The 26,857-nt window shown below is 49.8% G+C and overlaps 1 protein-coding gene across 2 annotated transcripts in view; it reads right to left on the bottom strand.

The window, feature by feature from the left end:
* Positions 1-26,857, bottom strand: part of INSR (insulin receptor) — a 142,295-nt gene that overhangs the window by 40,592 nt on the left and 74,846 nt on the right. For both annotated transcript variants that reach the window (XM_047828799.1, XM_047828806.1), the window contains exons 3-8: positions 15,429-15,750; positions 8,981-9,129; positions 7,790-7,934; positions 3,800-4,014; positions 2,725-2,851; positions 662-912 (exon numbers count right to left, since the gene is read on the bottom strand). In XM_047828799.1, the coding sequence (XP_047684755.1) occupies positions 662-912; positions 2,725-2,851; positions 3,800-4,014; positions 7,790-7,934; positions 8,981-9,129; positions 15,429-15,750 (1,209 nt within the window). The remainder of the gene's footprint in view (positions 1-661; positions 913-2,724; positions 2,852-3,799; positions 4,015-7,789; positions 7,935-8,980; positions 9,130-15,428; positions 15,751-26,857) is intronic.

Here is a 26,857-nt window from a genome sequence, read left to right as displayed (position 1 = left end):
CCGGGCTGAGAACCCCCACAACAGGAGAAGGACTTGGGCTTTACGAAAATACAACTAAATCGCTAGGAAATACTCCAGCCCGCCCCACCTACCCCCCACCGCCCCAGAATGGAAGGGGAAGGGACACAGCGATGAAGTAAAAATGGCAAAACACTGTAATTGTCGAAGCTGGGAAATGGCTCATGGGGCTCCTTTTTCTTCTACTTTGGTGAATATTTGAAAGTTTTCCGTAATGGGAAGAATGTGTATACATATATATACACCCTTCAAGTGACTTGTTGCTACTGTCTTGTCTTTTGAAATTATAAACCCCGGCACCCGGCTCTTTTAAGAAGCCAATAAACACAGGGCGCCTGGGTGGCTCAGTCGGTTGAGCGTCCGACTCTCGGTTTCAGCTCAGGTCATGATCTCACAGGTGGTGAGTTCGAGCTCTGCATCAGACTCTTGGCCATCAGCACAGATCACCTGTCCTCTCTCTCTCTCTCTCTGCCCCTCTCCCGCTCATTCTCTCTCTCTCTCTCTCAAAAATATGTGAATATCTAATAAATACATTAATTAAATTTTTTAAAAAAGAAGCCAATGGCCACAGAAAAGAGCACTTCTTCCATCACCGTGTCAACCCGTTAAAGGCAAGATTTCCAACGCTATGACAAACACTTACTGGTGGCATCGGTCTGGACATAGATGATGTCACTCTTGGCCCCATACGTGCGGCGCTCATCAGAAAAGGTGACCAAGGTCTTGACAAAGATGGCATACTGGGTCCAGGGCTTGAGACCCCGCATCAGCCACCCTGGGTGGTTCTGCGACTTGGGGTCATTGGACCTCAGAGGCGGGTCAATGTCCACCACCGTCCAGCTGTTGGAGCCACACGCGTCCTGCCCGTCGAACTCGGTCACATTCTGGTAAGGGCTTTCAAGACAAAGCAGGACAAGACGGTTATCATTTCTTGACTATCGCTCTGAGCACGGAGAGACGCGGCGGGAACAGTGACGTCCTATAAGGTTGCGTCCTGTTCATCAACAATCTTATGCCACAAGGAAAAATGACTCAGGTCCCAAAGAGAAGGGACCACTTACTTCCCTTATAGCTCATTTTCCAACTAACAGTTGGTGGCTTATTGATAAGACTGTAAGAGAGACTACTTCTCGGCACACATTTTGACACGTGATACATCTTCAGAGACGGAATAATGATTAATATGAATATGATCACCACTTCCTTTTCTCCCTTTAAAATTTCAGGACAGTCAGGGGCACACCTGGCTGGCTCCCCTCGGTCAGTGGAGAAAGAAACTCTTGATCAAAGGGTTGTAAGTTCAAACCCCACATTGGGTATGGAGATTACTTAAAAATAAAATCTTTAGGGGCACCTGGATGGCTCAGTCGGTTAAGCATCTGATCTGAACCGTCAGGTCATGATCTCATGGTACGTGAGTTCAAGTCCCGCATAGGACTCCACACGGGCAATGTGCAGCCTGCTTGGGATTCTCTTTCTCTCCCTTTCTCTGCCCCTTCCCCATATGTTCTTTCTCTCTCCCTCCCTCAAAAATAAATAAGTAGGGGCGCCTGGGTGGCTCAGTCGGTTGAGTGTCCGACTTCAACTCAGGTCATGATCTCACACTGCGTGAGTTCGAGCCCCGCATCGGGCTCTGTGCTGCCAGCTCGGAGCCTGGAGCCTGCTTCGGATTCTGTGTCTCCCCCTCTCCCTGCCCCTCCCCTGCTCATGCTCTATCTCTGTCTCAAAAATAAATAAAAAACATTTAAAAAATAAATAAATAAATAAATAAATAAACTTTAAAAGAAAATAACATCTTAAAAAAAAAATTTTTTTTTTCAGCACAGTCGTATACAGTGGACCCTTGAACAATACAGGCTAAACTGCATGGACCCACCTACATGCAGATTCTTTACAGCACAGGACTATAAATGCATTTTCTCTTCCTTATGATTTTCCTAATAGCATTTTCTTTTCTCTAGCTTACTTTATCGTGAGAATACAGTCTGTAATACATATACAAAATACGTCTTAATTGACAGTTTACGTTATCGGTAAGCCTACCATCTGGTCAATAGGAGGCTCTTACTAGTAGCTAAGCGTTTGGGGAGTCAAAAGATATACATGGATTTTTGACTACATGGGTGGCAGGGAGGTCAGCACCCCTCACCCCTGCATTGTTCAAGGGTCAACTATGCTTAAAATGACCAGGTGTTGTTTAATGGGGACAGAGTTTCAGTTTGGGAAGACAAGAAATTTCTAGAAATTTCTAGACAGTTGCATAATACTGTGAATGGATTTAATGCCACTGAGCTGTATGTACACTTAGACATAATTAAGCGGTCAATTTTATATTATGTATGCTTTACCACAATTCTTTAAATGTTGGGGAAAATGCCAAATAGATTTAAAAAATAAATTTTTAAACACCCATGGAGTAGACTGAGCAAATTCTGTTAAGGATGTATCTTGGTGAGACGTACGTCTATGCGGCCAAATGGAATACTGCTGTAGGAAACTGGCCAATCTGGACCTTCAAATGAAACCTGTTTCAATTCCTGGTTTTGACAGATGGAGATGTTAGCAACTTCACATGCCATCAACTTGTGAGATGGTCTAAAGGAACCTATGATGGTTATTCCAGAAGGAGGAGAGAGATCGAGGAATCTCAGAGGGGAACATCTGAACACACACACCACCTGCACACCTCTTAACCTTTCGACTTACGCCTCTTTGTAGAAGAGCATGAAGCCAAGGAGGTCTCGGAAGTCGGGGGGCCAGTACGGCTCCCATTTCAGCAAGATCTTGTCGTAAGATGTCCGAATGTAAGAAAATTTAAGTAGTTCATTTTCACCTAGGAAAGTTTAAAAACAACAGCAGTATCAGTACTAAAAACTTGTTTCAGCCCAAAGCAGGTGATCCTACATTTCCAAGAGCGTCCATGAGGAAGGAGATGTCAACCCGCTGTTCCCTTGATGGGTCTCATTCCCATGTGCCTTCTCCCAGTGTTTAGAGGCAAGAACTGGTCGTGCAAGGTGACCCCTACCATCCCTACCACAAGCCAGCGACTTGGCCAGATGCTTAACTGAGTAACAGCATCAGCACCAAACTAAGGACAACTGGCCAATAGTTACTGGGAAAAGTGATTGTCAAGAGTAACATCTGTCCTGACGCAATTCTGTCACACATGTGGACCTGCAAGCCTTCCGTGTCCGAAGACATAACTCCAGGGCAAATGCACACATGCCACATAAGTTTAGAGAGCATGCAGATCTTGGAGAGACCGTGCCTTGGAAAGACTAATTCCCTCTGCCTGCGATGCAAGCCCTCCCGTAACCTCCACCTCAACCTTGCTCTCCTCACCCCACCCTGGATTCCCACATTCTGCCACAAGGAACCAACTGCATAGGTGGGTATTAGTGGAAACCTTGGCACTTCAATGCTCACACATTCCTTCAAGAAAGAACCTGTCGGAGGAGAGTAGTCACCTAACACTCTCCAGCTATAACAACTGCAGGTCTGCTATAGCATTTGAGCCGAGGCCATATATAAGGAGGTATCATTCATTCATTCATTCATTCATTCATTCAATGCCTATGTGGCATCTTCCAGTATCAGGCACTGTATCTCTGCAGTCAAGAGAGAAGATACACCTGTCCTCACAAAGCCTATAACACACAGAGTTGTTCTAGCTCACTGGGGGGCAGTGGCACACCCCCTGGAGGCCACCGCCATGTTGAAGGGGGAGGCAAGCCATGCTATCTGGCCCACGGGCTGGAAGGACCAGGGCATCACCACTCACAAGACGCCTGGTCCCCATTGGTCTTCAGGGCAATGTCGTTCCGCTCCTGGCGCCCCTTGGTTCCTGAAACCTCCTCCATCTTGTGAATTTCCGACAAGCAGAGTTTGGGATTATAGTGGAAGAAGAGTTTCCCCTGAGTGATGGTGAGGTTGTGTTTGCTCCAGTCCCATAGCTGCCTCAGGTTCTGGTTGTCCAAGGCATAGAAAGAGTAGTTCCTATGGAAACACACACAAACCCAGTCATACATGGGTTTGTCACCTCCAACGCCAAGGCTGGGGGGCCATGGCTGGAGCTGATCGTGTTCGGTGCTACGTCCCCAGTCCTTAGCACTTGCCTGGCATGTGCCTGTTAAGTGTTAAATGAAGGGTGGAAGGAACAGGGGAAGGTGAGGAAGTCTCCATGGCCAGGAAGGTGTCTGTGCTCAGTCGTGTGGGGGACGAGGGTAAGCGATGGGCTGAGATACGGTTTTGCAGAGGAGAAGAAAGGAAGACACAGTGGCACCTGAGGTGGACCCAGGGAAGAGAACAATAGCCTCTCTGGCCAACAGGTGACAGGCCACAAGACTACAGTGGGCCCAACCCTCTAGCACACGGCATTCCAGAACACAACCAAGAACACTTAACCTTCCTCAGCAAAGGAAGGTTCTAGAACAGTTCACTAACTGGGTTAGATCTGTGCCTTAGAAGACCAGTGGGCCACCAGCACATGACAGATGGGAAAAGGGAAGCATCTGGACCTGTGGCTGTCAAGACAGAAGTCGCTAGTCACATCTGGCCACTGAGCATCTGAAACGTGGCCATTCTGACTGTACCGGAAGCAAAAAACACAGACTTTAAAGACTTCACGTGCAAAGAAAGGATGTAAAAAGTCTTGTTTATCATTGTCCTGTATTGAGTCCACGCCAAAATAACATTTCAGATGGAATGCGTTAAGTAAAATACACTACTGGGGCTCCTGGGTGGCTCAGTCAGTTGGGCGTCCAACTTCAGCTCAGGTCATGATCTCACGGTTCGTGGGTTCAAACCCTGTGTCGGGCTCTGTGCTGACAGCTCAGAGCCTGGAGCCTGCTTCTGATTCCGTGCCTCCCTCTCTCTCTGTCCCTTGCCCACTCACATACTCTCTCTCTCTCAAAAATAAACATTAAAAGAAAAAAAAGTAAAATGCACCACTAAAATTCACTTCACCTCTCTCTTTTAAAGTTTTCATACGGTGGCTACTAGAACATTTAAAGTCACACATGCGACTTGTATCATATATCTGCTGGACAGCACTGGTCTGATGCTAGGATGCCCAGCTAGGAAGTCATTGGTACAATCCAAATGAAAGCTCTGAGCCTCAGCAAAAGGGCAGTTTTATGGCAGAAAAACCAGAGTGAGCTGGTAAGTGATTCAAGAAGGTAGCCTAAACAGTTCAGTGATGGGGCGCCTGGGTGGCTCAGTCGGTTGAGCATCTGACTTCGGCTCAGGTCATGATCTCACAGTCTGTGAGTTCGAGCCCTGCGTCGGGCTCTGTGCTGACAGCTCAGGGCCCGAAGCCTGCTTCTGATTCTGTGTCTCCCTCTCTCTCTGCCCTTCCCTCACTCATGCTCTGTCTCTCTCTGTCTCAGAAATAAATAAACATTAAACAAAAAAAAATTTTTTTTAATTAAAAAAAATAAAATAAACAGTTCAGTGAGTTGGCTTCTCAAAACGCCATTCACAGCCCCCTTTTCCCGGCATTCACTTATCCAGCCTCCCTTGCAACTGACAATAGCCAGGTGACCCAAGGAGACAAAAGCAGGAATCAGTGTTGGGGGCGAGAGCGTGGGAGGCTCCAGGCAGGTTGTTTTAAGGAGACAGTCAGTTGGCCTGGGCCTTTGTCCTTCCCCCTTTCCTCGTCAGTTCCACAGCCATGAGGCTGGGGGTGAGGCAGCCATCTTGTGACCATGAGGGGCACAAAAATGGACAGAACCTTCCTGTTGGACAGCCTTCCTCAGACTTCTCGCTCATCAGTCCATCCCTACCTGCATGAAACACAGCTAGTCTGGCTTTCTGTTGTTTTACTGACCTAAATAGAGTCAGCAGACCTGGAGGGGGGTGGATCCGAGAAACGAGAAAGCGACAGCTGCGGCAAGGAGAGGAGTTCCATTTTGTACATGTTGCGTTTGAGGTTTCTGGGGGTCAGCCAGCTAGAGGCGGGCTTGAGGGTAAGCCAGGGCTGGGGGTCTCAGCACAAGCAGAAGATTGCTAGAGAGACGGCCAAGGCTGGGAGCCCAGAACACCAACTCCCAAAGGCAGGCGGAGAAAGGGAGGGAGATAAGGAGGCAGGGAGCGTACCCCCAAGTAGTAGAATCCTATGGGCCACCAATGAGAATTTCAGCAAGGAAGGAGCAGGTGCAGCCATGTCAGAGGGGACCAAGAAGTGAGAAGGCACAGGACACAGAAATCCCAGGGCCCTGGTCAAGCCTGCATTCCAACTCATAACGAAGCCCAGACAGCACCCTTGGAGGGCACAAAGTTTGAGCTGGACCGCCGTTTCCCAACAGTGACTATATCATTTTCCTCAGCTGGGTCTCTGGACAGGTTCTGGCACATTCTTTCTTCTCCAGGCTTCTCTGGATACTTTCTCCTAACAGATTCTTTGGGGGCTTTAAAACCCCCTAAGTTATATCCTTACAACTACAGTTAATAATACCGTATCATACACTTAAAAGCTGCCAAGAGAGTAGATGTTAAAAAAGTTCTCATCGGGGCGCCTGGGTGGCGCAGTCGGTTAAGCGTCCGACTTCAGCCAGGTCACGATCTCGCGGTCTGTGAGTTCGAGCCCCACGTCAGGCTCTGGGCTGATGGCTCAGAGCCTGGAGCCTGTTTCCGATTCTGTGTTTCCCTCTCTCTCTGCCCCTCCCCCGTTCATGCTCCGTCTCTCTCTGTCCCAAAAATAAATAAATGTTGGAAAAAAAAAAAAAAAAGTTCTCATCATAAGAAAGAAAGTTTGTAACTGTATGTGATGGTGGCTGTTAACTAAATTTGTGAAGATCATTTTGCAATATATACAAATATAGAATCATCTTATACACCTGAAACTAATATATCAATTATATACCTCAATTACGAAAAAAACCTGTTTTTCTTCCCCTTCAGTTTTATTGAGATATAACAGATTTATAACGCTGTTAGTTTCAGGCAGACAACATAATGATTTGATACTTGTAAATATTATGAAAGGATCACATAGTAAGTTCACATCCATCACCTCACAGGCTTTAAACAAAAGTGTTTCTTTTTTTCCAACGTTTATTTATTTTTTTTTTTTGGGGGGACAGAGAGAGACAGAGCATGAACGGGGGAGGGGCAGAGAGAGAGGGAAACACAGAATCGGAAACAGGCTCCAGGCTCTGAGCCATCAGCCCAGAGCCTGACGTGGGGCTCGAACTCACAGACCGCGAGATCGTGACCTGGCTGAAGTCGGACGCTTAACCGACTGCGCCACCCAGGCGCCCCTAAACAAAAGTGTTTCTTATGACGAGAACTTTTTTAAGATTTTCTCTCTCAGCAACTTTCAAATATAGAGTACAGTATTGTTCATTACAGTCACCGTGCAATACATTACAGCCCCAGGATTTATTTTACAACCGGAACTTTGTACCTTTAGACCACCCGTCCCCTCACCCCCTTCTCCCCGTCTCTGACGTCCACCAATCTGTTCTCTGTCTCTATAAGCTTGGTTTTGTTCTGTTTTGGGAATTCCTTATAGAAGAGAGACCCTATAGCATCTGTCTTCCTCGGACTTATTTCACTTAGTGTAACACCCTCCATGTTGTCGCAAGTGGCAGGATTCTCTTCCTTTTTACGACCGAGAGATATTCTGTTGCATCTATGTGCCACACCTTTATCCCCTCATCCGTCCGTGGACACGGGTGTTTCCATGTCTTGGCAAAAACCCCTACGTTGTTTTAACTCGTGAACTTCCTGGTGAGCACTGGGGCCACCGACACAGAACCGGGCCACGTACCCAATTTCCAAGGTCTCTCCCCGAATCAGCCGTAACTTCCGGAAAAAGGAAAGTGACACAAGAGCATAGGATCTTCGGATCTTCAGATACCCAGAAATTTCTTCAATGAGTCCGAGGTTGGCCTCCAGCTCAGCTGCCAGGTTGTCTAAGGAAAGGAGAGAATATCCAGTGAGTTTCGACAGAAATATGTTTACCTTCTCATAATTTCCCATAGTGAGGAGTCAACCTACAGGCTGCAAACGACTCCAACATAACCTGCTCAAAACGCATCATCCTTAGAATATGATCCGCAGCCTTTAACTTCAGGGTCTGCAAGTCCCTCTCTAAGTGACCAGTGTTTTTATTTTTTCTCATCTTTTACCTTCTTTGCCCTCCTCCAGACACATAGGCCTCCCCACAAACTAGGCACGTTCCTGCCTCAGGACCTTTGCACTGGCTCCCTCCTTTGCCCAGGATATTATTCCCTGCTTGGTTTGCTTCATCTCCAGCTCAAAGTATATGCCTCCCGAGACCAGAAACTCTTCAAAAAGAGCAAACCCCTTTATTCTCTATTTCAGGGGCTGGCAAATGACAGCCCAGGGGCCAAATTCAGTCTGTTTTGTAATTAAAGTTCAGTTGGAAAAGAGCCACGCCCCTTTGTCCGCACGTTCTCTGTGGCCTTTTTCAAGTCCACAACAGCAGAGCTGAGTAGTTATGACAGCGACCATCTGGCCTGCAAACCTGAATATATTTATTATAGGGCCCTTTGTAAGGAAAGGTCGCCAATCTCCGCTCCCTTCGTTACCCTGCTTTACTTCCCTTCTTAGCAGGGTCCACCCCAAGTGTACATTATGTGTGGATGTGTTTACTTGTAAGATCCATCATGCGTGGGTTTTGCTTTGCTCACTGTCAGTATCCAATAAATGTTTCCTGAATAAATAAACAGGGGGGTGCCTTTTTGCCTGTGACAGTATTCCTGAACACAAGGTCCCCAGACCCGCAGCAGGGACCGGTTCCTACTCGCTAAAAACGCAGATTCCTGCCTAAGAATGCAAATTTCCAACTCGGAAAATGAGAATCGAAGGGTGGGTGGGGCCAGGGCTGAGCTGTGAATTTCAGGTCTGCAAGCCGACTTCTCGGGGTGGCTCCACTGATGACTGTCTGGGAAGGTGGGTCCCCGCCGGCTGCCGCCCCCACCCCCAGAGCACTCACTGCCCCCTCGAATGTTGATGATTAGGCTTCCGTTGACGACGGTGCAGCCTCGGAGCTCCTGGGCAGATGTCACCGAGTCGATGGTCTTCTCACCTTCCAGGATGTGGCAGACCTTGGGACAGGGGCCCAGGCAGGGAGTACACATGAGGCTGAAGAAAGAGTGGAAAGAGGGGGCTCAGGACACACAGGACCCCACAAGCGTCGCAGACACCACACTGCACAGGGTCCCAAGTGACTGGACCTAGGCTGTCACCCTAAGGCAGGGGGCTTCAACCACAGCACGGCTGACATTCGGGGCTGGGGAATTCTCTGTTGTGCGGGTGGCCCACACCTGGAGGGTGTTAAGTGACATCCCTGGCCCCCAGCAGCACCTGCCCCTCAGCATGACAGCCAAAAATGTCTCCAGACACGGTCCCCTGTGGGGACAGTAAGAATCACGGTCTAACGTGCAGGTACATGTCAGTGCTTCATGGTGGTAGGTCCTACAGCACTGCCCTGAAGTCAGGAGACTCACGCTTTTACCCCAAAACGATGGGGCCCCTGCCATACCCCAAATCAGTGGGGATCCACACCGCACCCCATGGAGGATCACGTTCTACCCCGCAGAGACAGGACTCCCTGTCTCCCATCACACTGAAGGGGGGGACTTGGGTGTTACCATGGTGATGGGAATTATTCCGAGCTGATGGGCCCGTGGGAGGAGGACCCCTCCTGCCGCCCCAAGAAGAAGGGGTGCTTCCTGTTGTGTGGGTTTGACGAGCCCACATCTAGAACACAACCTCACACGGGATCGTGTGTGATGGGGGCAGCCTTTGCCTTGGTTGCCTGTAGCCCAGGTCATCGAATAGAATACACAGCCCCTGGGAGTCCTTTGGGAACCAGCCCTCCCCTGCGCCCCACCCCTGCAGGGTCTGAGGTCGGTCTAGGCTGGCACAGCCCCCTTAGGTCCAGGTTAAGATCCAGGCCAGGCCGGGCACTACCTTCTATCCCCCAGGAGGGGGTCAGAAGTGGGCACACAGCCAAGTCAGCCCAGCGGGGGGTTTACTGGAACCTCCCAGAAGGAGAAGCTGTCTAAAGTGCTTGGCACATGGAAAACAAGAACCATGCGTCTTTGCTCTGATGGCGACTTTTTATTAGCAGCATCGGTGTTGCCATTGTTCTTAGTCACACACCGGGGCACATTCATTCTTCGGAGAGACCTGTGTGATGATAGTGCCACAAAGAACACATCCGGTCCGGTCCCAGTCCTGGCTTCAGGCGCCCTTGGAATGTCCTGAGAGGTGGGGGCATCTTTGTTATGCTAATGAGGTGGTCCCAAGGTGGCTTTAGGAAGGGGGCTGGTCACCAAAAAGACCAAGGATGGGGTTAGATGTGTGGGTCGTTCAGCCACTGAAGATGGGAGTTCAATCACATGGACGGACAGACAAGGATTCAACTGATCACAGCTGCATGATGAGACCCACACACCCCCCCCCGGAAAAATTCTGGACAGCAGCTCAGGGACGTTTCTGGACAGCGAATGCTGGGAGGGCCGCGTCCCCGATTCCACAGGGCAGAGCTGGGACAGTCCTTGACAACGTGTGCATCTTTAGTAATAACGCTGTCCTTGTAAATGTGAGTAGCGTAAGTGCCTGGCGGTAAGCTTTGACCGTCAAGGCATCCATTTCAAAAGTCATCCCTCTGCCCACGTTCCAAACAACACAGCCAGATAAGGAACTCGGATGCCCCCACTCATGAAGCTCCCTCTGTCAGAAAGCCCTGGGCGACCTAGATAACTGACCTCTCGAGTGACCCCACTTCTCCCTTCCTGCGCTAATTCCTCTTCGTAAGTTTTAAATATACCAACGAGTGAACCCGCAAACCCCCTGGCCGGGACCCCAGTAACGGCAGAGCCCCAGTCCACACTCTCTATCCGTGATCTCACTGTGTGGCCCACAAGGGTGCCATGTAACCTCCAGGACTTGTGAGTCATCACCCTTGTTCCTCAAAGTTCTCAGATAGTCCTGGGGTGCCTGAGGAGCTCAGTGGGTTGGGCGTCCGACTTCGGCTCAGGTCGTGATCTCGTGGTTCGTGGGTTGGAGCCCGGCGCTGGGCTCTGTGCTGATGGCTCAGAGCCTGGAGCCTGCTTCGGATTCTGTGTCTCCTTCTCTCTCTCTCCCTCCTCTGCTTACACACTCTCTCTTTCTCTCTCTCTCTCTCTCTCTCTCTGTCTCAAAAATAAATAAACATTAAAAAAAAAAAGTTCTCAGAGAGTCTTTGCTGAAGTGTGTCCTGTGATCATAATAAGAACCACAAGGGCCGGCCCAGCCCTGGTGGGGACGCGTCTGGAGCTCACCACAGCCTGGGTGAGCCCTGCAGGCATTCCTAACCAAGGGCACTACCCTCAACAGGCTCAGGACTGACAGAACAGTATGGCTTTTTTTTTTTTTTAATACTGTGACTTGTTGCAGCAGATTATTGAACCTGAATTAGGCTACGTGAGAACCCCCAAGTTCATAGCCAGCCGATCAGAACTATGGGTGGCCTGGGTACCCTAAAAGTGTGGCTGATATCTGGAGTGACGGCAGTCTCGTGGAGGATGGGGCCCAATGTTCACGCCAGGTGCTCAGTGTCAGAACTGTATCACAGACTCCCAGGTGATATCAGAACAGCTGGGGCAGAAATGGAATAGTGACCAAATGTTTGGGCTCTTTTGTTGATTCTGCAAATATTCACAGAGCACCTATTATGTGACAGGTGATACTCTAAGCCAGAGGGCGTCAAACTGCGGCCCGCGGGCCAAATCCAGCAGGCCACCTGTCATGGTAAATAGCATTATGTTGGAGCACAGCCTCACCCACGGGTCTGTGTATCATCTAAGGCTGTTCTCACGCTATAGGGGCTGAGTTGTGTAGCTGCGAAGAGACCATATGGCCCTCAGAACTGAAAATATTTACTATCTGGCCCCTTGCCAATGCCTGTTCTAAGCTGCAGGCGCACAGGAGTGAACAAAACAGACGATCTACTCTGCCTGTGGGAGATTACAAGTGGCCACAGGTTGTTTGCCCGTCCCACCAAGAAGCGGTGTCGATTTCCCCATTCACTGAATCTGGGCTTGGCCCTGTGACCTGCTTTGGCCAATGGGACAGTAACAGATGTAATGCAAGCAGAGACTTGAAAAGTACTTGTACACTGGGGCCAGGCCCTTCTTGGCTACTTGGCTGAGAAACCACGTGGAGAGAGAGGCCCTGACTGCCCATCTAAGATATGAGAGGCTATCGGATACCATCCGTCATGGCTGGCTCAGCTCAGGCCAGACAAACCACCAGTCAACCCACAAAAATCATTAAAAATCAGAAATGAGTGCTGTTTTACATCACTAAGTGCTGGCCGGTTTGTTACACGGCAGGAGCCAACCGATACACTTGTGAAAGATTATAGTCAGGTGGGGTAAAATGAACATATTGGCAGTTAAAACATCAATTAGTGGTAAAGGCCGTGAAAAGAGTGACAGTTGTGTGATGTGCCCAGGAGTAGTCAGATGCTAATTCAGACAGGGCCGTCAAGTAGGGGAGGGTTCTCAAAGGAAGTGACTTTTAGGCTGGGACCTGGACGAGGAGAAGTGAGCCATGCAAAGATCAAGGGGCAGAGTATTCTAGGGGGAGGGAACAGGGATGCCCCACACCCACTGCACTCTTAATATTCATCCCAAATATTCACTCTCCTCATCCCAGGAAAGAGCACCCAGGTGCTCGCACCATGGACTTCAAAGTGACCGTAGACAGTGATCTAAAGCTTTTTAAGGAATCATGTAGGTTCCCAGACCTCAGTTCTGAAAATACCAAAAACCATCTCACGGATAAACCACAAGAATGGAAGAATCTATATCTGGCCTTATTTGATACCAAACCACATTAGAAATAAAAGCACTAGGGGCACCTGGGTGGCTCAGTCAGCTGAGCATCCGACTTCGGCTCAGGCAGTGATCTCGCGGTTCGTGAGTTCGAGCCCCGCGTCGGGCTCCGTGCTGACAGTTCAGAGCCTGGAGTCTGCTTCAGATTGTGTCTCCCTCTCTCTCTGCCCCTTCCCTGCTCACACTCTGTCTCTCTCTCAAAAAATAAAGATGAAAGGAAGGAAGGAAGGAAGGAAGGAAGGAAGGAAGGAAGGAAGGAAGGAAAAGAAAGAAAGAGCTAAAGTCTTTCATAAAATAAAAACTTCAGGGGCACCTGGGTGGCTCAGTCAGCTGAGCGTCTGACTTTGGCTCAGGTCATGATCTCGCAGTCTGTGAGTTCGAGCCCCGCATCGGGCTCTGTGCTGACAGCTCAGGGCCTGGGACCTGCTTCGGATTCTGTGTCTCCCCCTCTCTCTGCCCCTCCCATGCTCACGCACTGTCTCTCTGTCTCTCAATAATAAATAAACGTTAAAAATAATAATAATAAAAACTTCAGACGGAAAGCTATTGATTTTTTTTTTGAAGCCAACGAAGTAAAATATTGCTATGACAAGTCACAATTGGCATTGTCCCCTCTGCCCTCTTCCCCTTGGTAAAGGACCCAGACATCACAGGGCAGGCTGCCGGTTCCTTGGGGCTTTGGTTCTGGGGGGGGCCACTGGGCCATCAGCAAGCACAACAAAGAAGTCTCGTCTATGTCTCAGGTCTCAGTTACGGTCAAGGAAAAAAAAAAACAAAAGACCTTTTATTTAAAGCCAATGTCTCTGAAACAAACATCTCACCGGAAGATGTTAATATCCATGCTGTATTTCAAACATGGGAAAAACACAAAAAACAGAAATGAATCAAAAGGACTATGGTCATTTTCCCAACCTGACTGATAAACTGGCCAGGAAAAAAAAAAAAAAAAAACACAAAAACAACCCTGTCTGGCGCGCAAAGTTGATTTATAGAAGCCTATTTTTGGTCAACAAAGCCACTTGATAGGTTCTATCAAAAACAAGTAAAACAAAACATTTTGTACTTGCAGGTTTCACAAACACTCAAAGAGAGGCTCATAAGAACTGAAAAAAAGAGTGTTTTCCTTCCCACCCACTCCACCCGGGGAAATAAAATTTCCCACCAGAACACGCTTGCTTGGCTAATTCTCAAGTCTGAAGAGGAAGATTTTTTACGTAAGCAGATCAGCTCAAGGTCCCTGGACGTGCGTCTGTTTCTGATTTGTTTTTTTGTTGTTTGGCGGGGGGCGGGGGGTGGGGGGGGGTTCCGGGGGGGGGGTCCCAACCTCAACACAAAAACCAGGAAACAGATTTTTTAAACTTGGTTATGGCCCTAGACACTGAAATAGCTCATCTGAAAATCTAACATCATGAACAAAAAGTCTGCAATGTGTATAGGAAATCTGACTCACCTCCGAAAAGAGAAAACCCTATTTCTCACCCAAACAGTAGGAAATGGTTTCATGGCACTGTCCTTCAAAACGTAACAAAGCCCTGGGAACAGTCTAGAACAGAGTCTCTCTCCTCCTTGTGTTCCAGGCTAATCTCAGCATGCCGTCTGGCTCCAGTTGGGGAAAACATAAAAACCTCAGCTCTGTTCTTGGTTGTAACATCTGGGCGGCTACATCATTTGGGACAGTCCTGTCTGTGGGAAGGATTCTAGGGGAAACCAAGGACCTCTGTCTTTATGTCTTCTATTACCAAAGCTAAGCCCAGAAAACCGTTAACAGGGTGGGTAAGAGCGGGTAGCTGGGTGGCTCAGTCAGTTAAGTGTTTGACTCTTCGTTTCAGCTCAGGTCATGATCTCATGGTTCGTGAGTTCCAGTCCCGCATCAGGCTCTGCACTGACAGTTCGGATCCTGCTTGGGACTCTCTCTCTCCCTCACTCTCTGCCCCCACCCCCCACTCATACTCTGTGTGTGTGTGTCTCTCTCTCTCAAAATGAATAAACTTGAAAAAAAATTTAATGTTCATTTATTTTTGAGAGAGAGAGAGACAGAGCCTGAGCAGGGGAGGGGCAGAGAGAGAGGGAGACACAGAATCCGAAGCAGGCTCCAGGCTCTGAGCTGTCAGCACAGAGCCTGACGCCGGGCTCGAACTCACCAACCGCGAGATCATCACCTGAGCCGAAGTTGGACCCTTAACTGACTGATCCACCCAGACGCCCCAACTTAAAAAATTTTTTTTTAATTTAAAATTAAAATAAAATTAAAATTAGAAAAAAATTTTAATGGTGGGTAAGACACTGAAAAACGTTTGCTCTCCAGTCCTTTATAGAAGGTTTGTCGATTCCTGTTCCAAAGGCCAGGACCAAAAACAGGAGGCAGAACTGGCATAGATCCAAGCGTGTGTGTGTGTGTGTGTGTGTGTGTGTGTGTGTACATATGTATATATGTGAGCCAGTCGCCAGCCGCCCCCTTACTCATAGCCCGTGAACTCGTGTTTCTCACACAGTGCTAACCGCACGTGGCCTCCCCTCTTCGCCGCCCCCTCCCCGGAACCCGCGCCCAAGACTCACTTGCTGGAATTCATCGTGTACCCCGAGGGGCACTCAGGGATGCACCTGTTGTTGTGAATGACATACTGGTGGCAACCCTGTCTCCGGGAGTTCTTGCATTTATTGTGCAGGTCCCGGCAGAAGCTGAAGTTCACGCAGCGCCAGTCTTGGAAGTGGTAGTAGGGGGGCGGGCAGGTCTCCACACACCTGCCGTCCAGGTAGAAGTTGCGACAGGCCACGCACTTGGTGGGGTCGTCGGGCTCAGAGCAGTTGCCCAAACACTCGCTGTGGCAGCAGAGGCCGTCGGCCGTGCAGCCGTGCGACTTGCAGATGGTCGGACAAACTGGAGGGAGAGGAAAAACAGCTGGTCAACAGCTTCGCCCGGGTGCCGTGTGCACAGACAGAGAGTCTGGAGGAGGGAGGGGGAAGCCAAACAAAATAATAACAGCGAGAGTCTCAGGTCTACCGTGCTTGCTCGCCACCAGTCCCCCAAACCTGCGGCGTGCTCGTAAACATTTAAGACCGCTCCGGGGAGGAAGGCAGAGAGGTTCCCACCTGCAGCCTCTGCAAATTTCCACGGTGTAAACACCCCCGCCTTGCTCCATTTTAAGGTACGAGAGATACTGTTGCACATGGAACCAGTAAGAGACAGTACTAACTATCAGGGTGCCTGGGTGGCTCAGTCGGTTAAGCATCCGACTCCTGATCTCAGCTCGGGTTACGATCTCACGGGTTTGTGAGTTCCAGCCCCGCGTCGGGCTCCGCACCGTCAGTGCAGAGCCTGCTTGGGATTCTCTCTCTCTGTCCCCTCCCCCTTCGCAGGCGCTCTCTCTCAGGATAAAGAAACTTAAAAAAACAAAGAGATACACACTGTAGCAGAGCATTAAACAGCATATCCGCCATAGAGCGGTAACAGCAGCAAATAACTTCAAGGGCACAAGAAACAGAAAAATGTAGTGAGATCATAGGAAGGGGTGAGGATCCATTACCTTTGTTTTTAATGTAATTTGTTAAGTCTGCATCATGCACGTTTTGATCACCGCTTCCTCAATAACCAGGGCACACATCTCCTGAAAACGTGATCATCGGGTTCTGGCCAGCCGGCTCCGGCACGCGGCTTTAATACCGCCATGTAACCAGATATATCGTTGTGCCCATTTTCTCCACGTTACAAACGGGGAAACCAAGGTACGAGAAGGTGAAGCTAACGGGCCAGTGGCCATTTATCGCTTCAACGGCCATCTGACCGCCCCGATCTAGATACCGCAGCCAAGGGACAAGGTGGCCGCAGACCCACCTGCCGGAGTGCGAGGTCTAATGGCGGAGGCAGATGAGTTACCTAAACACACAAATGGGTACCTGCGAAGGTAGAAGGTACGGAGCTCCTGGCTGGAGGTAAGGGGAGGGAGACGTTTCGGTTGCAAATGAAGGAGATAATGAACAGGAAGAAAGGGGAAGGCCCTGCAGATGGGGAGGTCAGAGGCTTGCATAGATTTTGTGGCTGGGGCAGTTTCTTGTCCCACGCAAGTGAGCTTGTCCACCAAAGGCTGGACTCTGCCCTGGCTTCCCACAGCGGCTCAACACCTATCCCTTCTCTCCCCACATCTCGCCACACGTCGCTTCCTAATTACCCCTTGATTTCAGTCCCTCCCTTCCCAGGCTGCTGGCAGATCTGTCCTCGGACAGGCGGCTTCCCTGAGGCTGGACAGACCACCCCCCCCCCCCCCCCCCCCCCGGCACAGCCTGTTTGGCTCACGCACTCTGCGTGGCCTGAGACAAGGTTTGGACGCTGGGGAGTGTTCCTGACCCCCTCCCCCCAGCCCTCAGACTTGTTGCTGCAGCCACTTCACGGCCCCCGCGGGACCCCAACGACCCGCCCTGGGAAACAGAAGTGGCCCCGGAAGCCGCGCTCACACAGGGGCAGCACCGTCGGCTGGAACTTCCTACGAGGACAGTAATGTTCTCAGGCTGCGCTGCCCAACACTGTAGCTACCTCTTCCCTGTGGCTGTCGTGTGCGGTTAGTGCAATGAGGAACCGATTTTATTTTTATTTATTTTATTTTATTTTATTTTTTTTAATTTTTTTTTCAACGTTTATTTATTTTTGGGACAGAGAGAGACAGAGCATGAACGGGGGAGGGGCAGAGAGAGAGGGAGACACAGAATCGGAAACAGGCTCCAGGCTCTGAGCCATCAGCCCAGAGCCTGACGCGGGGCTCGAACTCGCGGACCGCAAGATCGTGACCTGGCTGAAGTCGGACGCTTAACCGACTGCGCCACCCAGGCGCCCCCTGGGTGGCGATTATTTTTAATCGTGGCAAAGTACACATAGCATAAAACTGACCATCTTAACCATTTTTGTCACGTTTGCTTATTTTTGAGAGAGACAGAGAGAGTGCACGCAAGCTGGGGAGAGGCAGAGAGGGAGACGCGGAATCCGAAGCAGGCTCCATCCAGGCTCTGGGCTGTCAGCACAGAGCCCGATGCGGGGCTCGAACTCACGAACTGCGAGATCATGACCTGAGCCGAAGTCAGATGCTTAACGGACTGAGCCACCCAGGCGCCCTGACCATCTTAAAACCATTTTTAAGGGCACGGCTCAGAGGCACCAGGTATATTCACACTGTCAGGCAACCTGTCTCCGGAACCTTCTCACCTTCCCCAAACTGAGACTCTGTCCCCATGAAACACTGCCTCCCCACCTCCTTCCCCACCCCCAGCTCCCACCATCTACTCTCGATCTCTGTGCACAGGAATCCTGCAAGTGGAATCATAGGACTGGCTTTTTTGTGACTGGCTTCTTCCACTGCGCATACTGTCTTCAAGACTCATCCATGTTGTAGCAACTGTCAGAACTGCTTTCCTTCTTAAGGGTGAAAAGCATTCTGTTGTGTGTATATACCATTTTCTTGATTCCCTCATCCATCAGTCGGCACTGACTGGGGATGTTTCCACCTGTGAGGCATCGTAAATACTGCTGTTAAGATCACAGCTACCCAAACGTCTCTTCAAGACTCAGCCTTCAATTCTCTTATGTATATACCCAGAAGCAGAGTCGCTGAATCACACGGTAATTCTGTCTGTAATTTCTTGAGGAATCGCCACACTGGTTTCCACGGCAGCCGCACCATTTTACTGTCCCACCAAGAAGGCACAGGGGTTCCAAGTGCCACTGGGGGACTAAACTTTTCATTGTTCATTCTCGCTCTTAATTTTACCAGCCACAGTAGCCACTGGGTCGTGCACCGGACAGCACAGGCTTCGAGAAGGAAAGTGAACTCCTCACCAAGGCTGAGAGGTCTAGCCTGCACTGGCCTCTCAGAGTCCGTCCCCCGGGGCCCAGACAGCAGCCACTTGAATCTCCTCTCTTCCCCCACCCAACGCCCCCACCCCCTGCTTCATCCACCCCGCCACCCCTGCTCGGTCCTGCCCGAGGACCTTTGCATCTGCTGTCACGACTGGCTGAAGCACCCTGGCTGTGATCCTCCCGTGACTGACTCCTTCCCGTCCTCCCCGCCCCAGGACTCTTGAAAGACCTTCTCCGACCTTCCCGCTGGAAGTCACTCCCTCCTGCCCAACCGTGTGCCAGCACCTTATGTGATGACATTTTTCTTGTAGTATTTCTCGCTCTCAGAAACGATCCTGGCTGCTTGCTGACTGTGAGTCTAGAGGGAAGGCTAGAGACAGGCCACGTCTCCACCCGCTACACCGACTGCCACGACACTCACTCCAAACGAGGCTCGCACCTGCAGTTCAGCAGACACATCTCGGACAAGCCAGAGAGGAGGCAAAAGCGACAGCTTTGGAGCAGTTCCAAGCACCCAACTTTTAGCCGCTGGCTCAAGAGGGCATCTAAGACCCATCCCCTCCCGCAGGTGCCCCACAAATGGTGAAAATTTACACACAAAAATCGGAGCATCGATGCATGGGTGCATATTCGGATTTTTTGTGTCACGGACCCAAAAAGAACTAAGAAGCTCTAATAGGAGCAAAGTGGGGCGATGGGGGAATGTCTGTGTAGGTTTTTTTTAGGGATTACATATCACCCATTAGAATCTCACTTAATTCTTTTTTTTTTTTTTTAATTTATTTTTGAGACAGAGAGAGACAGAGCATGAACGGGGGAGGGGCAGAGAGAGAGGGAGACACAGAATCGGAAACAGGCTCCAGGCTCTGAGCCATCAGCCCAGAGCCCGACGCGGGGCTCGAACTCACGGACTGCGAGATCGTGACCTGAGCCGAAGTCGGACGCTTAACCGACTGAGCCACCCAGGCGCCCCTCACTTAATTCTAATAAAGCAGGGACACAGGGTAAGTGCTATTATCTCCATTTCTTTTTTTTTTCTTTTTTTTTTTTTGTTTATTTTGAAAGTGAGAGAGAGAGCAAGCAGGGGAGGGGCAGAGAGAGGGAGAGAGAGAATCCCAGGCAGGCTCCGTGCTATTGGCACAGAGCCCAATGCAGGACTCGAACTCACAAACTGTGAGATCATGCCCTGAGCTGAAACCAAGAGTCAGACGCTTAACTGACTGAGCCACCCAGGTCCCCCCCTCATTATCTCCATTTCACAGAGGCAAGAAGACAGGCCCTTTTGAGAAGCAGCAGGGCCAAAGCTAAACCTTGATCTTTAGGCTCTGAATCTGATATTCCTGGGCCTAAAGAATCACCATGTGGGAATGCAAACTGGTGCAGCCACTCTGGAAAACAATATGGAGGTTCCCCAAAAAGTTAAAAATAGAACTACCCTACGACCCAGCAATTGCACTATTAGGCATTTATCCAAGGGACACAGGTGTGCTGTTTTGAAGGGACACATGCACCCCATGTTTATAGCAGCACTATCCACAACAGCCAAAGTATGGAAAGAGCCCAAATGGCCATCGATGGATGAATGGATAAAGAAGATGTGGGATATATACACAATGGAGCATTACTCGGCAATCAAAAAGAACGAAATCTTGCCATTTGCAACAACGTGGATGGAACTAGAGGGTTTTGTGCTAAGCGAGATAAATCAGAGAAAGACAAACATAATTTCACTCCTATGTGGAACTTAAGAAACAAAACAGATGAGGGGCGCCTGGGTGGCTCAGTCGGTTGGGCGCCCGACTTCGGCTCAGGTCATGATCTTGCGGTCCGTTGAGTTCGAGCCCCGCGTCGGGCTCTGTGCTGACAGCTCAGAGCCTGGAGCCTGTTTCGGATTCTGTGTCTCCCTCTCTCTCTGACCTTCCCCCATTCATGCTCTGTCTCTGTCTCAAAAATGAATAAACGTTTAAAAAAAAAAAAAGAAACAAAACAGACGAACGTCAGAGAAGGGAAGCAAAAATAGGATAAAAAGAGAGAGGGAGACAAACCATAAGAGATTCTTAAATACAGAGAACAAACTGCGGGTTGCTGGAGGGGGTGCTGGGTGGGGGGGATGAGCTAACTGGGGGATGGGCATTAAGGAGGGCGTTTGTTCGGATGAGCACTGGGTGTTATATGTAAGTGATGAATCACGAGCTTCTATTCCTGAAATCATTATTACACTATATGTTAACTAACGTGGATTTAAATTAAAAAATAGAAATAAAGAATCACCACGGCCACCCACAGGGTCCATGCGGCCCAGGGAAGAAGTGACCTACACTCAACTTTGGCAACACAGCACCCACCACCCCACGGGCACACCACAAAGATGTCTTTAAAGCAACAGCCTCAGTTTTCTTGTCTGTAAACAACAATCCCTTAATTTCTCACAACTAAACAAGATGATGCGGAAAAGGCCCAGAATCCTTCGATCCACACATCGGTTTGATACACATTAGCTACTACGGGTGCTATTATTATGATCGCTATCATCACTAACGACCTGTTTGTAGGAACCCAAGGGCCGAAACTCAAGGGCAGGAAGCAATATAGAAGGCAGACAATAATTATCTCGGACCCACAAAGACCACACCCTCCGGGAAGGCATATGTGAGAACAGGCAGGAAAGGCTCTATTTCCTGGGCTGGGGCTGTGTCTAAGGGTCAGCCCTTGAGTTCAAAAGAAGCATTAGCAAAGGCCCAACAAAAACTTCCCAAACACATAAGCCTTCCGGCCTAGACAATGCCAAGAAAAAATACTCAACACTTGCGCACAAGGCCGGAGGCGGACGGCTGGGGTTTTCAATTTCACCCTGGAGCCCACCTGAGAAGCAGCTCATTCTCCGGCACAGCTGGCCAGCTTTTTCTGCAAAGCGGCCCCAGAGAAGTCACGCAAGCACGGGCCGGGCTATGCCCAATAAAACTTTATTTACAGAAGCAGGCAAGGGGCTGGATGGCTTACTGGCCTCTGCTCAGGGACACATACCTGTGACTGCGTCACTATTTCTGTCAGGGCCTAGGCTCCGGGGAGTCAGACATCATCTCATAGACGGATACCCAGCAGGGGCGCCTGGGGGGCTCAGTCGGTTGAGCATCTGACTTTGGCTCAGGTCATGATCTCACGGTTCATGCGTTCGAGCCCTGCGTCGGGCTCTGTGCTGATGGCTCAGAGCCCCGGAGCCTGCTTCAGATTCTGTGTCTCCCTCTCTCTCTGACCCCCCCCCCCACCCCCGCTCACGCTCTGTCTCTTTCTCTCAAAAATAAAAAAATTTAAAAATTGTAAAAATAAAAAAAACTTTAAAATTGTAAAAGGTAAATAAATAAAACATCATAGATGGATACGCTGTAAATGACGTTTATCCAACAGAAGACATGACCTCTCACAGATGACAATGGTGTGGCCCCAGGGGACCTTAAGTGGCCCCGAACCTAAGGGGCAATCCTATTTCAGTGACCACAAATGCTTTGGCATTGACATCCTGTGGGCCCCCCTCACTAAAGGGTTACAAGAAATGTGTTTCTGGGTGTTCTTTCCCTTTTTTTTTTTCCCTCTTTACATAAAAGTTGTGTTGTTAAACTTTTGAAGGCTGTGCTTTGATAGTGATAAGCCACCTCTGGGTGTCTCCCATTCTGTTTCCGAGTACTTTCATCTTATTTAATAGAAATGCCACTGGGCTGGCCCCTGCCCCCCTCCCCAGGCTGGGTTATGAAAACCACAGGTTGTGCAAGATGGAAAACGACCAGATGGAGGAGGGGGCTGACTTTCTCTCCCCAGGCACTTCGACCCGCCCCCTCTTGTAGACACCAGCCGAGCCCCAGCCGTCCCAGCTGCCCAGGCTCAGAGGGCCACTACCCTGGGCTCTTTCTGCCAAAGACAGCCAAAGATAATGGCAGCCTCTTCGAGAAACCGCCAAGCGGTCCGGGGTCTGCCCACTTTCCCAGGACAGGTGCATGCTGTGTAGGGAACATCCACCCAGACCTCCTAGAGACCAGCACCAGTCAGTCCTGTCTTTCAAACACACAAGTTCCTTGTCCAACCATCTCCCTTTCGCCCCACAAGGTGCCTTGGGCTGTTGGCCCTGTGCCCTCCCACTTCTCCCTAAAGGTTCCCCAAACCCCTGGCCTCCAGTTACCCTAGCAAAAGCAGCCACAACCTTCCTGAAACTTTATCTCAGGTGGTTTTTCCACTATACCCTGTCAGGAAGATTGATAATGGACCTCAAAACAAACCCACAGAGTGAGAAGCCAGCCGTGTCAGAACCCTCTGGCCGGACCCTCTCAAGCGTGCAATGCTCCCCACCAAATGATGCCTCCCGTAGAGAGAGAGAACAACCAGAATGTCAACTTACTTAAGAAGAGGTGATTCAAGGGCACCTGGGGGGCTTAGTCAGGTTGAGCGTCCGACTTTGGCTCAGGTCATCGTCTTATGGTGCGTGAGTTCAAGCCCTGCACTGGGCTCTGTGCTGACAGCTCAGAGCTTGGAGCCTTCTTCGGATTCTGGGTCTCCCTCTCTCTCTGCCCCTCCCCTGTTCATGCTTACTCGCTCTCTCTCTCTCAAAGAATAAATAAATAAGTAAATGAATGAATAAATAAACGTTTAAAAAAATTAAATAGAAGAAGAAGAGGAGGAGGAGGAGGAGATTCAAAGCAAAGGAGGCAAGTATAATTTGACCCAGTATTTCCTCTCCTAGGAATCACCCCACAGACCAGAGAGAACGTGTGCACACAGACACCTGGACAAGAAGTCTACACCCTACAGGACATTACCGGTTGGGTTTATAACAGTAAAGGACTGCAAACAACCTGAAGGTCCATAGCAAGAGCCCACGTGAATACACGTCTGTGGACTGAGGAGTGGAATAGTACGCAGCCATAAAAAGCGAAGGCAGCTCAATGCATTCCGACGTTGGAGTCACTTCCAGGATGGCAATAAGCGACATAAGCAAGGTGCAGAGCAGTGTCTGAAGAATGTAACACATTTGTGGAGAAAGGAAAGGCACAAACAGCGGGGACGCAAAACAGGACAGCTAGTTCATTAAACCGTCTAGAAGTTTCTCCTCTTCTTTTCTTTTTTAAAGAATTTTAAGGTTTCAGATTAAAGGGTGATGTATTTAAAGTTTACTTATTTTGAGAAAGAGAAAGAGAGAGAACCAGCAGGGGAGGGTAAGAGAGAGGGTGGGGCAGAGGCCCGGAAGCAGGCTCTGTACTGACAGCAGAGAGCCCAATGCAGGGCTCGAACTCACAAACCACGAGATCACGACATGAGCCAAAGTTGGACGCGTAACCCACTGAGCCACCCAGGTGCCCCAGTCTGGTAGTTTCGTATAAATACATACTCTTATCCTTACCACACAACCTAGGGGTTTACCCAAGTGAAACAGAAACAAACAAACAACCCATGTTCACACAAAGACCTGTATTCAGGTGTTTATAGTGGCTGCGTTGGTAATCACCCAAAACTGGAAACAACCCAAATATCCCTTGACTGGGGAACGGATAAACATTATACCTCCGCACAATGAACACTACTGAGCAATCAACAAAGAATGAAGTGTTGATGTCTACACCGTGGAGGGATTCCAAATGCACTGTATTGAGGTAAGAAGCCAGTCTCAGGTGCTATACACGAATGGATTCCTTTCACAGGATATCCAGGGACCGTGGACACATCAGTGGTCACCAGAGGCTGAAACCGAGGAAGCAGTGGAAAGGGGCCCAGGGGAATTTGGGGGGATGAGGAACCATTCCGTATCTTGACTGTGATGGTGGTCAGAATCCGCACAACTTTATACCAAAAAAGAGTGGATTCTGCTGTATATAAATTATAACTTTAAAAGGGGGGTGGGAAGGAATGGGGCGCCTGGTTGAGCATCTGACTCTTGATTTCGGCTCAGGTCATGATCCCAGGGTCACGGGATCGAGCCCTGTGTCAGGCTGTGTGCTGAGCGTGGAACCTGCTTAAGATTCTCTCTCTCTCCCTCTGCCCCTCTCCCACTCTCTCTCTCTCTCTCTGTAATAAAAAATTAAATTAAATTAAAAATAAACAGGGAGGGGGAGAGAAAAGGACAAATGCAACATATGTCCCTCTGGGAGGGAGGGAAATGAGCTTGGAGGGTAGATAGTAACATCCTTACCTACCAGCAAATTTGATTTTTTTTTTCACTGTATGTATGTGTACTACCCTGACATCTATTTGAACACACAGTTTTAAAAAGCCTCTGGTAGACAATTAATAAATGTTATTGATCAATTATATAATTCTATCCTCAATAGTTCCAGCAGAACTATGTAGAGCTGCAGGTATCGCTGAGAGCTTTAAAGAAGGTTAAGATCGTTTTTGTGTTATTACAAAATCAACAATCAAAGCGACTAAATAAGAAGTGTGGTCATAGATCTGAAACCGGGCCAGGAAAAAAATAGTATTGATGAGGAGGACAACGCTGGCACAAGAGAGAGGTTTATACACGAGGCTGTGGATTAAAATACTGCCTCAGTGTTGATTTTCTGATTCTTATCATTGTACTGCTGCTGTGTAGGTTTAAGAAATAAGGGTAAAGGGGCAGTATGCCTACAATGGTCCCAAATGGTTTAGGAAAAAGAAAAAAATGTGCATAAGGTTTGTACATAAATACTTTAGAGATAAAATACGGTGAGAACGTAACAACTAATGAATCTGAATACAATCCTTGCATCCCATCTGTAAACTTAAAAGCTACATCAAAACAAAAAGGTTAAAAAAAAAAAAACAAACCAAAGTGACATTTAAACCCTGGAAGAGTGAGAAAGACTAGCGCAGCGACAGGCTTAGAAAAATACAGCCACCTTCTTTTTCTCTTTGCCTTTTAAAGTTCAAATCGGTTTAGGTTTTCTTCATTAAGAAGCTATATGGTAAAAAGCAAAAGAAAGCCAAAGGTATGTTTCCATAGCACGACATATGTTAATAACATTTTGTTACATTTCTTTCCAAAGCCTGTAGTTTAAAAAAAAAAAATCTTCAAGAGTTATTATCCCCGAAATTGCTGCTTTCCAGAAATTTCCAAACGGAACAGTTGCGTCATGGGCCTGCAGACACATTCCCCGCAGGGCCCCGCGGCTCTTTGCAAGTGTGAATTTTATAAACTCTGCAGGGTCATTTACTCGGTTTCGCAGCCCTTCTCCCCCACACCCGGCCCGCATCCCCGAGCCCCCCGGGCGCGGGCACACCCCCACCCCGGGAAATCCCTCCCGCCGAAATCCAGAGGATGATCTAACGGTGGGGTGAGGGCCTGGGGCGACCTTCTGACAGCTGGCGGCGGGGGTGGGGGGTGGAGGGTGGGGACGGGGAGGGTCAGCAGACACCCTTTCGAGTCCGCGACCCACGAGAAGCGACGCCGCAAGGACGCGTGTCCTTGAACCAGGGACGCTCCCTTTTATTTCCCTAACAATGCTGCCCCCACGCGCGCGCGAACCGATTCGCTTTCCAGATGCGTGTGTTATTGACTTGCGAGGCTCTTCGGAGACATACGGCGTCGCACGCAGGCCAGGAAGGGGGTGGGCCTGGGGAAGGGGGGGGCGGTGGCTCCCCGTGAAGGCAGCCTCAGGATTGGTCGGTTGCAGGTATCTGCGTGTGTGTAGTTCCTAACGGACAGGCGGTCCAAGGGCGGGCCCCGCCCCCTCGAGCCAGCAGCCGCGCAGTACAAAGCCCGAGGCGCGTTCCGTTCCGTGGAATCCGGGCCGGGCAGTGGCGGCGGCCGCAGCGCCGCCCTCGCGCTCAGCCAATAAACGGGCGTGCTGCCGGAGTTCTGGCCCCGCCCCCGGGCGCGCGGGGCTCGGTCGGCGGAGTGGTGCTCGCGGCTGTGACCGCCGCTAGGCGGTCCGCGCCGGGGGCCCCGGGGAGGGTGTGTGTCTTGGGAGGCAGCGGTGGAGTGGGGGGGGGGGGGGGGGGGGTCCTCTCGAGGATGCAGACCCTGCAGGGCGGGCCTGCAAAGAATGGAACTTCGGAAGAAGTTAAAGAAAGGATGAAACCGAGTGTGCGGGCGGCCCCAAGCACGACTGCGCGTCTTGGGCTGCGCGCGAGCTGGGCGTGTGCCCGGGAGGAGATCGGGTCACCGCGTGGCACCGCCTGG

The sequence above is a fragment of the Prionailurus viverrinus genome, chromosome A2, assembly GCF_022837055.1.
Source record: "Prionailurus viverrinus isolate Anna chromosome A2, UM_Priviv_1.0, whole genome shotgun sequence".
In the NCBI taxonomy this organism is placed as follows: Eukaryota; Metazoa; Chordata; class Mammalia; order Carnivora; family Felidae; genus Prionailurus; species Prionailurus viverrinus.
The sequence above is the reverse complement of the archived record's forward strand: the minus strand, read 5'-3'. Positions and strand labels throughout refer to the sequence as shown.